At 46.6% G+C, this 13129-nt stretch overlaps 1 protein-coding gene across 2 annotated transcripts in view; it reads right to left on the minus strand.

Annotated features, from left to right (window-relative positions):
* The window catches only part of GRIN3A (glutamate ionotropic receptor NMDA type subunit 3A), a 147641-nt gene that overhangs the window by 897 nt on the left and 133615 nt on the right, over positions 1-13129 (minus strand). The window contains exons 7-9 of one of the 2 annotated variants that reach the window (XM_010952959.3): positions 11107-11271; positions 9714-9790; positions 1180-5459 (exon numbers count right to left, since the gene is read on the minus strand). In XM_010952959.3, the coding sequence (XP_010951261.2) occupies positions 5120-5459; positions 9714-9790; positions 11107-11271 (582 nt within the window). In that variant the 3' untranslated portion in view covers positions 1180-5119. Of the gene's footprint in view, positions 1-1179; positions 5460-9713; positions 9791-11106; positions 11272-13129 lie in introns of those variants that run through there. The other variant, XM_074361922.1, reaches the window with a different exon arrangement.

Raw genomic sequence — 13129 nt, forward strand, 5'->3', positions numbered from 1 at the left:
GAGCTCTGTGAGATCAGAATCTGCTTTGTATCTTTCTGTCTTCGTCAGCCAGCCCAATGCCCAGGGCACAATAAACATCCAAAAAATGAATTACTGAATGATGCAAAACAACTTGGATAAGTCGGCCTTTGAACTAGGTTACAGTAGGTTTATATTTTTATAAGGTTTGATTTGGGTATATGCCAAAAGACTGTCACGTGAAGAACACACTCAGCTAGCAGCTTCATGACGGCAAGTTTGCAAGCAGCTAAGTGCAAACTGCCTGAGACTGCGGGACTGCTGTGTGATTTGCAGCTGTGTTTGTACCAGTTCTTGGTTGGGCTACAGAACAAAAAGAGATGCCTGAAACACTCTTTCTGTGAGACTTGAGGGCTACACTGTTGAGTTCAGTGGACCAAGGCTGGGGCAGTCACCACATCAACTTTCTGTGGAGCGGGGGGCCAGGCTGAGCACAGGCCGTAGGCAACATGGCAGTTGGACTAGAGGGGTGTTGGAGGAAGGAGAGGGAGTTGTAAGGCAGTAATCAGTATCTTGACAATAGAGGTGGTGGTTCTGGAATTGTGTGCCTGCATGTGAATCTCTGCTACTATTCTTATTAGCTGTGTGACTGTGAGCAACTCACACAGACCCCGACCCTCAGTCTTTCCAAGTATAAACTAGAGGACTAGTTTATCTACTCTAGATGAGGTCTAGACTACCTATTTCATGGGGTTTTAATGAAGATTAAATGAGATCATTATTTATAAAATAGGGGTTCAATAAATGTCAGCTATTACGGTATTATCAGTTTACAGGGTGTGAAAAGGACAAATCATGAGAGGGTCCCTGAGGTTAGAGACTGTATCCATCTTATTCACAAGTGTATCTCCAGCCCTTGGTACAAATACAAGTTGTTTAGCAAATGTTTGTTGAATTGCTAAATGAGGGTGGCCAGGGCAGAGCTTTTCAGAAACCTCTTAATATTGTGGCTTTTTCTAGAATGCCTCTCACAGACAAAGCTATTTCATTTCAACTTCATGATGCCAGGGCTCTGAGTTTCTCAGCATATTTTGTACCACTTTGGACTGTACCAAAAAATTAAGCGTAAATCATAGCATCAGCGGGTCTCCTGTTAGGAAGGGGCTGGTACCACATCAACATTTGAATTCCCAAAGACAATGCCAGCAGTACGTCTGGAAGTGAAGTTTCTATCTGAACATTTATTCCACAGTCATAGAAACTGAAGATGGAAAAGACCTGAGGACATCTAGTCCATCCACATGGTTGTACAAGAAAAGTGGCTGGAGCAAAACAGCCTGTTCACTTCATGCTCACAAGACAGCATTTCAGTTCTTCCTGGAGTGGAGCGATCGCAAACACATTGAAATGAAGACACAATGCAAACACTCTTTACAAACCTTAAGAAAATACTTATAGGTACGTTATTTTCAGAAAACAATTAGGAACTAAACTTCAAGAATGAGGGTATCCTAGATTACATGGTCATGGGTGGGTGAAGAAAGGGTAATGATACATTGCAGAGTGAAGTGGTTTCAATGTCTAGAAAGAAATTTCTTGTGAGGACTGTGTGGCTTTTCTGGTTTGCCTATCAAAAGCACGAGTTGGGATAAAGAGAGGCTCTGGAGTCGTTTCTTCCCCTTCAGTCTTTATCCACACCAAGGAAGTGCCCGCTAGCCCCAAGCTCCACGGACCCGGACCTAGCACCAGCACCAGCACCAGCACCGAGAAGGCTCGCCTAGATCACAGAGCTCTGCCTGCTCGGCAGCTGCTCCTCTCACCCCTCCCCGGTTGGCACAGAAGCAGCAGCTCCCGTATAAGTTTTGTGCAACAGCAGGATCCACGCATGACGGAGAGTCACCTCCAGGCACAGTCAAGACCTCAACCCCTGGGTCCCTGTGGCCGCCTCACTTGGCTGTCCCAGTCATTGTTCCGCCTTGTCTTTAATTGTTGGAGGGGCTCCCCTGCTCTTCTACCTTGGGCATCGACTCCCCAAGGCCCTTGATGTTACTGTTTCCATGAACCAAGCAGCCCTGTCTGTTCTAATTCACCCAGTTACTTCACTGTGTGCTTCCTGTGCCAGGAATTCCCCCTTGGAAAGCATGGCTGTGGGGTGTGGCACAGCCAGCTTGTCATGTTCCAGGTTTCCCAGCATCAGAGCTTAGAACAAATGGAGGCTTTCCGGATCTCATAAAATAGGAGCCCACAAGAGGAGGCAAGGTAGAACCCCTCATCTTCTTAACCAGAAAACTACTCTTCACCTAAAGAATTTTCATCTGTGTGTTTTTGAGCCTGAAGGGAGTTGAGAGAACAGAGGTGGGGCAGAACAGGAAGGAGGGTTTTCAGAGGACCCACCATGTCATGAAATCTTTGTACAAAACACAACACACAGTTTCACAAATTGCAAAACACTGTTCAGTTACTACTGATAAAAATAACCATTGCTACTTAACATGAAGACTGCTTCATTTCACCACAAGCAGTTACACTTTGTTTTTCCTTCATCCAGAACATGGAGGCATTTCAAGCAATGCTGACGGCAATAAGCCTGCTTTCAGCCCTGCTGCTTGTTGCCACATCCTGGCCGCAATTTTGGCCAAATAGTTCCTTGGAAGATACTTGAGGAGCCATGCACTGGTCACCTGCTTTGTGGATAGGCAGTGTGGTCTGGCATGTTATCACCACTGCACAGAATGCCTCAGTAGAGAAGCTTAAGGTAAACCCGATATACAAAAATTCAAACTTACAAAACAGATACAGTAAGGGATAATTAATTGCATTACAAAAGGATTCTTTACAAAAGAATTCACCTCTGGGTTCCTTTAAATAGCCAGCTTCTCAAGTACAGTCAGAATATAAGCTGAGTTATAAAAATGTCCACGTACAACGGTAGGAGCATGGCTGTGACATGATCTGAGGTACACCTGGATGTCAGCCTTCCGGGCTGTGCAGGAGTTAGGGGTACAGACCGTGACGGCAGATTCTCTAGAGCATCCTTAGCTGTTGCAGACAGGTGGGGATGGCTAACAGGCATAATCTTCTAAAGGCCGTTGCAAACCTGCTTCTGGGTTTGGGGTGAGAACATGGGAGGATGGGCATTTCAAAGCAGAGTTGTCCTTTCTGTTTCCATGGCTCACTGTTCTCTCATTGTTGAACTGTTCATCTGTGAGGTTGATGGAGTCTAACTTTAGAACCCTCCCACCTCCCTCATCAGTATTTCTGCACAGACATCCACCCCCCGAGGTTTTCTCAGACAATTAACTAATTGCTAAAGTGTTATCAAATTGCAGCTTAAAGTGTTATCTTTCCCTGGGGGACTGGCAGCTCTTGGTGGAAATGCAGGGATTGCATCCAAAAGTAGGGGAAGAAATTTTGTGGTTGAGGCGGCTTCCCAATGATCTGCAGCTGTTACAGAGCACAGTGCTTGGTACAGCGCTGAGAACTCACTGCAGGCCTTCAGTTGACTGGGGAGGAGCAAAGGTGATACTGAGAAGATAAAGCAAGGAACTGCTAAACAAGGAAGTCTAGTCTTAAATGGTGCCCTGGGGTGGGAGTGGCTGCATGGATGGTGAATCAGGTGTGTGCTGAAGTTTGAGAAACTCTCAAGAAGGATCTTCTCACTTCTCCCCAGGCCTGGGACAGCCAAACTTCTAAAACAGTGTTCCTTGAAGGGTCATTTTTGGACCACATGTCAGTCACCTGCGGGTGTTGGTAACAGGAGGTTTCCAAACCCACATCCAAATTCCCAACTTCCCCCCAACCCCTGCCCCATCCTCTGGGGAAGAGCCCTGGCAGTCAGTGTTGTAATGAGTTCCTAGACAATGTCTGTCTACACTAACACTGGGAACTGAAGTTCTGTCGTTCCCATACTCCCTTCCTTTTCTGCATGCCCAAGCCTTGCACACTGGCAAAGGGATGCTTACACAGAGGGGAAACAGGTTATTCATATCAGTCTCTTGGGAGCATTAGATGGGGCCAATCAGAGGGACCAAAGCCTATTCACAGCTTCTCACAGATGGAGGTGAGGCTGGGGAGACTGACTTGGCAGTTACCCATATAGATATGAAGAGCACAGGGCACGTTCCTGAATGTTGAAGCTTGTAATGTCCACAGGCTTGAGGTTCACTTCTGGAAACCCTGCAGCTAAGACATAGGTGACTGCTGATCTGAAAACAGCCTACTATATCGTTTGCAGAACATTTTCCCTTAACCCACAGTGCCAGCTCACATGTCCTGCTGCACAGGCAATAAGCAGGGATATTCCAGTTCCATCCTAAGGCCACATCCTTGCTTGGCTTTTCTTTCTCTTTCCTTTGTAAAAGGCACACACTATAGCGGAGATGCTTAGTTAGATTAGGATTATCCAATCCTTTCCTTAGCCAAATCGCTTTTCTGGCCCAGAGCTTTTGGTACACGTTTTTAATGCCTCTCTGCCCGTCCTCTTCCTGCCCACCACATCCCTGTCTCCTTGCACAGTAAACATGTTGCTACTAAATGTTAGTCAGGATGGTGCTGAAGATCCAGGACCCTTTTAAAACCATGGCTCTTGCCTGACTCAATCAGTCCTTGGCCCGCTGTGATACAAATGAATTCAGTTAATTTTTTTAAGTACCCTCCTCCCTGTCCTAAGTTTCTCTAGCTCTTCCGTGGCTCCCCATTCAGAATGTAAGGACAAATCTGGACTGGGGAGCTGTGGCAAAAGCCACAACCCTGGATAATCCTGCTCTATCCCGAGATTAAAACCAACAACCCAGTAAGACACAGGGATGAGTAACAATTTTATCTCCTGCTGCTGACAGAGCAGCGAAAGGGCTAAAAACCAGAACTATTAGTGTGGCACCTGGTGAAATGGTTAACGGGAGCTGGGTTGTCTGGTTCTTCACAGATCCCTCACACGGCGTTTGCTCCTGACTAAGACTCCTGCTCCGAAAAAGACTCCTACTCTGGAGACCGAGGACTAAGCTTGAGAAGAAGACCAGCCACTGCTTTTTAGGCTTGACTTCTAAGAGGACCTTGACCTCAGCTTGCGCACACCTTGGTTAGTAGTTACAAAAGAGCATACAAAGTGTCTCAAGGGCGCAGAGGAAGGCCAGGAACTGAGAACGGGGAGCAGCATGGCCAGCTAGGGCTCACAAGTCCAATTTGTCCTTTGATACTCTTCCAGCTCCGTTTTCCTGCTCACGGCCAGCTGCAGCTCCTGCCGGATCACCTGAATCTGCTTCTCCAGCTCTGAGAGCTCCTGCATCACTGAGTTCCGAGCCCCACTTAGGGAGTCCGCTCTTCCGTTGGTGGTCAGTGAGGCAGGGAGCTCTCTTCTCCTGGGCGGGAGAGGGATGTCCTGGTGTGTCCGGAGGCCCAGCTGGTTTTGTCTTCCATCATCAGTGAAGATGTATTTCCGTCGGTTGTCATGACTCAGATTGGAAGTGTTCCACACTGAGAGCTGACGGGGTCCCATGTTGGACCTAGGAAACCAAGAGACACTTTAGATTGAACTTCTACTCTGCAGCTCTCAAAGTGCCATTCCCCATCTGTTAGCCACTTCCTGTGTGACTAATATGGAGCTGAGTACACAGATAGAGATGGAGTCACAGACCGTGGACAGACTGCCTGCTGGTGTCAGGGGGACAGAAGGAGCCAATGCAATTCTTTTCAACTGAAGTTCAAGGTCTCATCAAGTCTCATGCTGCCCTGAAACTGGAATGGGTGTATCACCTGGAGGGCTGATGGTTCAGGCTGTGGCACATTCTTTCATGAAGAACCTTAGATGCTTTTCTATATTCTTGCCAGTGAGGCACAGAGAGCCTCAGAGAGCCATGCTGCCTTGAAACAGTCTATGACTATAAAGATGGTGCTTTGGTAGAAGTGAGATTCTGTTTCTTCATCTGTTGGACGCTAAGCACGTGCCTGCTGATATTCTGACCTGACTCATCCTTAGTCCCACAGGACCACCCTGATGTTTACTAGCTGAGTCTGAGGAGGATAAAAGCATGCAAGCTGTAGGATTCAGCAAAAAGTTTCCCTTTATAAGGTTGACTGTGGGTTGAGAATGACAGCTGAGGTCTGAAGCTTAAAAACAAACAAAACAAACCACATCAATAAAAAAGCCTCAAGTTCTCACTGAATAATGGGTCAAATAGAAATAGATTCGAAATCTTTTTTTCAGCTCACGTTGAATCACCTAACGCCATCATAGTGATGGCTGTGGACCAAAAGAGCTGCTGCTGGCCAGGCCCAGGAGGAGGGGTGCTGGTTTCTGAAATACACGTTGACAGTCAGATGCAATGAGAAGAGTAACTTGCTACAAGAGCAGGTTAGAGCCCCAAGCAGCATAGCTGTTGATTTCTTCCGGCCTCGTTGAAGAAGAAGGAGGAAGAGAAGGATTACGACCACTTCTGCCATCTACCACAGGGCAAAAGAAAACAAACACTGAATATAGTCCTTGTGTCTTTGTTCCCCACCATGTAACTGAATCAAGACTTTATTTCTGGACTCTCACTTGACAGGAGGAGAAGGGGAGGACCCACAGAGGGAGGGGAAAAGGGAGAGAAAGTGTTGATTCAGTCACATGGATAAGAACACAAATACAAGGACTTGATGGGGTGATTCTGTTTCATCGTGCCCTGTGGTAGATTGCAAATGGGGTCATAATCTTTGTTCGTCCTTTCATCCATGCCTCTCTGAACTGTGACTTCGCAGCCCATCCTTATCAAGGTGGGGGGGGGGACGTCTTCTTTCCCTTCCTCTTGAATTTGGTCCGGTCTCATGACTTCATCTGGCCAAGAGAGAGTGGCAGAAGTGGCCGGTGGTCCTGAGCCTCGCACATTTCCACTGCCTGCCTCAGAACCATGTTGCTGCAGTGTGATCCAGTCTGGACTGGTCTGCTGGGTGCTAATCGACCATTGGAGAGAGTCCTCAGTCTTCCCAGTTGACCACCTGAGGTCATCCTAGACCAGCCAGCCCTCAGCTGCCCTCCCCTTCCCCACAAGCTGGCTGCAGATATATAACCAAATGTGGCCACCATCAGCCAAGTTTGGCCCAGATCAGTAGACTGCACAGCTGACCCACAGATTCATAAGCAACTCACTGTTGTTTAATGAGCCCAGCTCCACTGGCTTTATGCTGGCTTAGAGGTGCCATTACAGTTTCCTTCTAGCCTCACAACTCCCTTTAATTTTTCCTTCAAATCTTTTCTTACTGAGTTTGAGTAATTTCAAAACATTCTTGTTTGTGGTGTGTGTTATATGATTTACAGTTTTTGTGTATCTTGGGGTGAGAGTAAAGAGAAAAGGGGAGTGTATTGGAAACCCAGTGGAGTGAAGGACAGACCAAAGTTTACATGAAATCACATGTTGAATAAACCAAGAACAATATATAGTCTTTTGCCACATCCACTTTTCCCCTCTGTTTTAAATAAAAAAAGGGCAACATCTACTTTCACATCATAGATAAAATTCCTCCAGGCCTTTCCTCAAACCCATATGTTAGTAATTCATTTATCTGTTGTTTTATTCATTCATTAAATATGGAGCACACAGGAGAGATGTCAAGTCATAGCAGACACATTCACACAGATACTCTTCCAATAAAGAGGGAGAGTTTTCAAGCCAACAGACCTAACTCTAAGATCATGGAATAATTCACAGTGGAGAAAACCTGGAAGGCAGACATTAACACATTTTCCTGGAATGTCCAAGCAACCACAGAAATCAGGTAGGCAGAAATAGCCAATCTGGTTTTCTCTAGAGCTTTGTACCTACATCTGGGAATATAATAAGAAGAATAAGCAAAAGCTGAATTCCACGATACACTCTGGGTGCTAGCATCACAAGTCCTCTGATAATTGGCACACGGCTCTGAGCCACCTACTCATGCAAGAGGACAGATGCCCAAGGTCAGATATGGTGTCTATTGGAAGAGATACACATCTTGTGTTGTTGGCCTCTACAGTGTTTCCGTTGTGTTTTGTACCAAGCTTTCTTCAGCCTTAGATGGTAAGGAGGCCAATGAATGAACTGTATTTAACACTAAAAAGCTCCCAGAGAGCAATTATGTGACATTGAGGTTCAGTCCTCCACTAGACCCCTCAGAAAGATGTGCAGCTGTGGGATCTCCAACACTCATGGCATTTGAAGGGTTACAGGTGGGTTTTGGGTTGCAGGGAGGTGGCCTGGGAAATATGAGCCCAATAAGGCAGGAGAGCATGTTGCCTTAGCTCCTTTTCAAAATACAGGGCTCCAGAAGGGAATCTGCCAAGAGAAGTGGAGAAGTTGAGGGGAAGACAGTTTTGGTTGTGAATTTAGGTGAGAGCTGTGAATGGGAGTCACATCACAGTCAGACATGGGATTGCTCGGCTTCCTGTTTCGATTATGGCTGGAAAACGAATGTTTTGTTATCATGAGATGGTGTCTTGGCTGCGATGTCTTCTGTGTTCCTCTCTAGTTAAAAATGTATGTTAAAAATTATTACAGAAAAAATACAAGTAACACAACAGAGAACAGCTGCGACCTGACTAGTCTGCAGCTTGTGCTGGCAGGGCTGCAGTGACACAGGAACCCCACAGCCTGAGAGGCGGAGAGGCGGGTGTGCTTACTGCCGACTGGAAAGAGTGGCCTTCAGAGGTAATGGAAACGATTCTGAAAAGCTCAATGCAAACTGCAGAGAAGGGGACTGCAGCAGACCCCTGAGGAGGTACAAACAAGGAAAAAGAATCCTGTTTTCCACCCCCTTTCCCTTTTCCTCTATGGTGAATGAGAAGTGTGAGGGTCAGATTTCAAAATTACCCAGAAAGCCGAGCTCTGAGCTGAGGCTCCGCCACAGATGACAGAGTTAGTTGCTTGGAGGTAATGGTAAAACGAGGCCTCTGGACATATGAGAGAACCAGGAGGCCGCCTCAGGCAGCATGCCACCGAGGCCAGCCAGGAACAGGCCTCAATGCTCCTGACATCTTTGGCCATCATGAATGAGGCAACAGTCTTCCACAGGCTGGACGTGGGGAAGGTGCAAAGTTTCAGTTTTTAAATGTCATCTATGCATTTAATGCTTGTTACTTCCCATTAATGAGACGCTCTTTTCTGGGGAGTTTGCGGTCACAGTGGCAGGAAATGGCTTAAGCAGAACACGCCTGTGGCATATTCCTAGGAGTGCTGGAAAGGAGTGGGGAGTGGAAGCAAGCCAAAAGGGCAATATCGCGTGCAATTAATTGCCTGAGGTACTTATGAATTAAGGCTTCTGTGTATTTTGTACACAATAATAACTAAAATAGCTTTGTTTTGGGGGGCTGTCGATGTATTATCTCATTTAATCCTGACAGCATCTCTAGAAAGCAGGTCCTCTATTTATCTCATTTTCACAGATGAGGAAATTGGGGCACAGGGGGGTTGAGTAAATAACTTGCCCAAGACCACACATGCTGTAAGTGTTGGAGGCAGGGCTTGGATCCAGGTGCTGGACCCTGGAGACCACACCTGCACTTTACCCACAACCGGTATCGCCTCTTCTGCATTTCAGTGCACATCTGTGTACAAATGTGTTTCTTATTTTGTCTGTTTTATTTCTCTCTATTGGAAACCACATATTTTTGCTAACTGTGTTTATGAACAATTTGGTCCTGATTTGATTTTAATTATACATAATTTTTTCTCTTGAGCATGAAGTCTCAGTTACATCTCTAAACTCTTAACAGATACGATTGACACCTTGCACCGGTCTCTTCTTACCTCTTTTCCACATGTTTAGTCTTGAAACGCTGCTGCTTTTCCTCTGCAAATGATGTGTTTAGGGCTCTATGTAACCTCTGGTGGAAAGAACAGATTCACATGTAGAGATCATCAGAAACACACAACCAGGGGACAACGTACACCCTGAAATTTAATCCTGTCGTTACAAACCTCAGCTTCTTTAAACAAATTTCCAGGGATACCAGAAAATAGATCAATGTTCAGTCCCAAATCTCTAGAGAACAAGAATTCTAATTATAAGTAATTATTCTACCTGAAGAAAAAAAAGTAATTTGATAGGAAGCATAGAAGTGCTCTGAGTTGTAAAAAGGTATGTGAAAAAGAAGAGTTATCACATAGAAACTAATGTGTGGCAAAGGGCTTTGTACAAAACTTAAGTCTGACTTCTTAGCAGCCACAACAAAGGAAAGGCATCCTGAGAAAGAAACAACTCATGCTAACATACAACGGAGAGGATCAGTTGTCTGCAGAGTTCTCCGGAGACCAAACACGTTTGAGGATGAAAGTAAGAAGAACAGGGTTCAAATGTAACTGAACCAATGATAGTGACCAGTCTAGAAAAAAAAAGTATTGTGTTAACAAAGCAGAGTCAGCATAACAGATGAATGGGGCAAAGGCGGCAGAACTGGCAGGCAGTCGTGGTGCCCTGCGAAGCAGGAGGGAGCCCATCACCGGAGCTCAGGACGGCTCTCCGGCCCTGCCCCTCACCGTGCTCAGGTGGCACTGCTGCCTTCACTAGAGCCCCTTCATCAGTGAGAAGCCTTCTGAGTATATTTGAGCTCTCCATGCCAGCTGCCTTCAGAGCAAGATGTGCAAATGGATGACCCTGAATGGAGGACTGCCCGACGGTTTCAGTTCTCCCAGGAAGTGAGTGCGTAGGTGTCTGAATTACACGAAGGAACTTCAGTCCTGTGAGTGTGGCCTTAGCACCAGTGAACTTCAAAGGTCTGGGTTGTTGAAAATGCAGAGAGGACTGGGGCTGGTGGGTTTGTCTAAAGGGAAATGGGGACTTCAAACTCACTTAACGGGTTTCAATTTTGGCAAGAAAAGAACCTATAGGAAACAAATCTTTCACACCACCTCTTCAGATTGTCACTAAGCGAAGCCAGGTTAACAGCAGTGCTACTGCTTCCATTGTGAGTAACGGTGGAGGGTTATGTGAAAGGAAGGGGCACTGCAGGGCTGCTTAATTTAAGGGGCAAGAGAATTAATGGGATAGAGGGAACTCCACCTTGTGCATTGATAGAGTCTCCACCACCCTGGTTTTCTTGCTAGCTTGTCATCTGTCAGTCTGACCTGAGGTTCTGGATTCTCCCTTAACTGGGAATTCTGACATTTAAGAATACTGAAGCCAGATGCGTGCGACACTCACCTGGCTGGTGTGGAGCCAGTATTGCAGCCTAGATTTGTTCTTGATGCGTGGGAGCAGCAGCCTGTACACTATGTGCTCACCGATGGTGGTCAAGATGGACAGACCAAATCCGATGCACAGCAGCACAAAGAGTCCAGAGAAGTGTTTGATGCCCATTTGCAAAGTCTGTGCAAAACAGGAGAGGAAAGGATAGGCCATGAATGTGATGCTCCACCTGGCTCCACGCTTGTTCACTCCTGGATACAGATTCTTTTTTGCTGAACCCAAGGTAAACTGGAGACAGTCCCCGCTGCATGCTCTGCAGACTTTACTATCCTACACTGTGAAAGGAATCCAGCCAGGACCAAGGGCGGCTGCAAGGCCCAATTCCTGGGGTGCTACCCACACCCAGACCAACTGTATGATGGTCCCTGGAGTCATGCAGAAGCCCTGAGTCTAGACCACCCTACGGTCTCAAGAGAGACACTGAGAGATGGAGATAGAGATAGAGAGAGACTGAGATCTGAAACAATTCAATGTATTAAAACACTGAATAGTTATCAAGGAAAGAACCTCTCCCAGGGACAGAGAAGGAGTAGGTTTAAGGGGAAAAGATGATGAGTTTAACAGTTTTGACATTTAAGTCATCTAGTTCAACGTCTTTATTTTTCAGATGAGGAAACTGTGACCAGAGGAATGAAAGAAATTGAGCCAGGTCACAAAACTAGGCAGCCATGGAGGAGAAAGAGAAGGGGCCAGCTTACTGATTGTTTAGTTTTTTTGCACTGAGGTGGGTATTATAATTGCAACTTACAGTTGAGGAAGCTGAAGTCCCTGCACTTTTAAGCGACAAAGCTGGTCTATAAGTCAGTGTTTATTTAGCACAAATCCTGGGCTCTTTCTGCTCTACAACGAAACGGCAGCCACAGCAACGACTGCAACCTTATAGCAACTTCAACACACTCAGCAGGCACTTTGCTAAGTGATTTACATGAGTTCTCTACCTACTAGGTATCATTCAGTCATGGACCCTGCTGGCCAGTCAACCCTGCAGGAAGAAAGACACTGGATACCTTGAGGGCCGCTATGTGCCAGGCACTCTTCCAAGTACCACTGGGTGGAGAAGGGAGGGTTATGTCCCTGCCTTCAGTCAGTTCAAGTCTAGAGAGGAAGCAAACTTTTATGCCCCATGATAGTCAAGATCCCACAAGCCAATGCTAAGGAGCCAGGGTGCCATCCCTTTGTTGGAGGCTTCTGGTTATTACTATGATCATTGATAATTATTCGGCACTTAATATGTGGAAGGCACAGTTCTGAGGGCTTTATCAGTGTAGACTTGCTTACTTCCTAATGACCCATGAGGGAGGTACTGTTACTGTCTCCATTTTATAGGTGAGAAAACTTAGCAACAAAGGAGCTAAGTGACTTGTCCCAGGTCACATACTAGTAAAGGTCAGAGCTGGGGCTCACACCCAGGCAGCCTGGCTCCAGAGCCTGCACTCCTAGCTCATCTCAGCCGACCGACCTGAGTGATCTCTCACCCTCTTGAAGGCGTTTTCCCTTCTCTCATTCTCCCCGCCTCTGCTCCCAGGCTTGGAGAAGCAGCCAGTCAGGATGGCTCAGGCGTGGCTAGACCTCTGTATGGCAGGAAGTCAAGTTGAGGGCCACAGTTCAGAGGCAGAGCTTGGAGATTTCAGGCTCTGGGCCATGGAATCTCTTTTCCTCCTTGACATTACTTCAGGCAGTGGCTCTGGAACAAAGATGGGTGCTAGGATCCCAGGAGAAGGAAAGACTGGAGGTGAGCAGGAGCACAGAGCAAGCACCAGGTCTCAGAGAACAGGACACAGGCAGGAACACTAGCACAGCACCTGAGAATGAAGGGGGAGCCAGCCTTAGGGACAAGGAATGCTGGTGTATCAGGCCCTGAGGGCTACTCAGGTACTGGGGCTTTCTCTGGGACATCTCTGTACAAGTGGTGACCAACTGTATAACCCTGATCTCCGGAAAGTATATACAGATGTGTCTGAAAATAGCCCTTGACCTG

Source organism: Camelus bactrianus, chromosome 4 (assembly GCF_048773025.1).
Source record: "Camelus bactrianus isolate YW-2024 breed Bactrian camel chromosome 4, ASM4877302v1, whole genome shotgun sequence".
Taxonomy (NCBI): Eukaryota; Metazoa; Chordata; class Mammalia; order Artiodactyla; family Camelidae; genus Camelus; species Camelus bactrianus.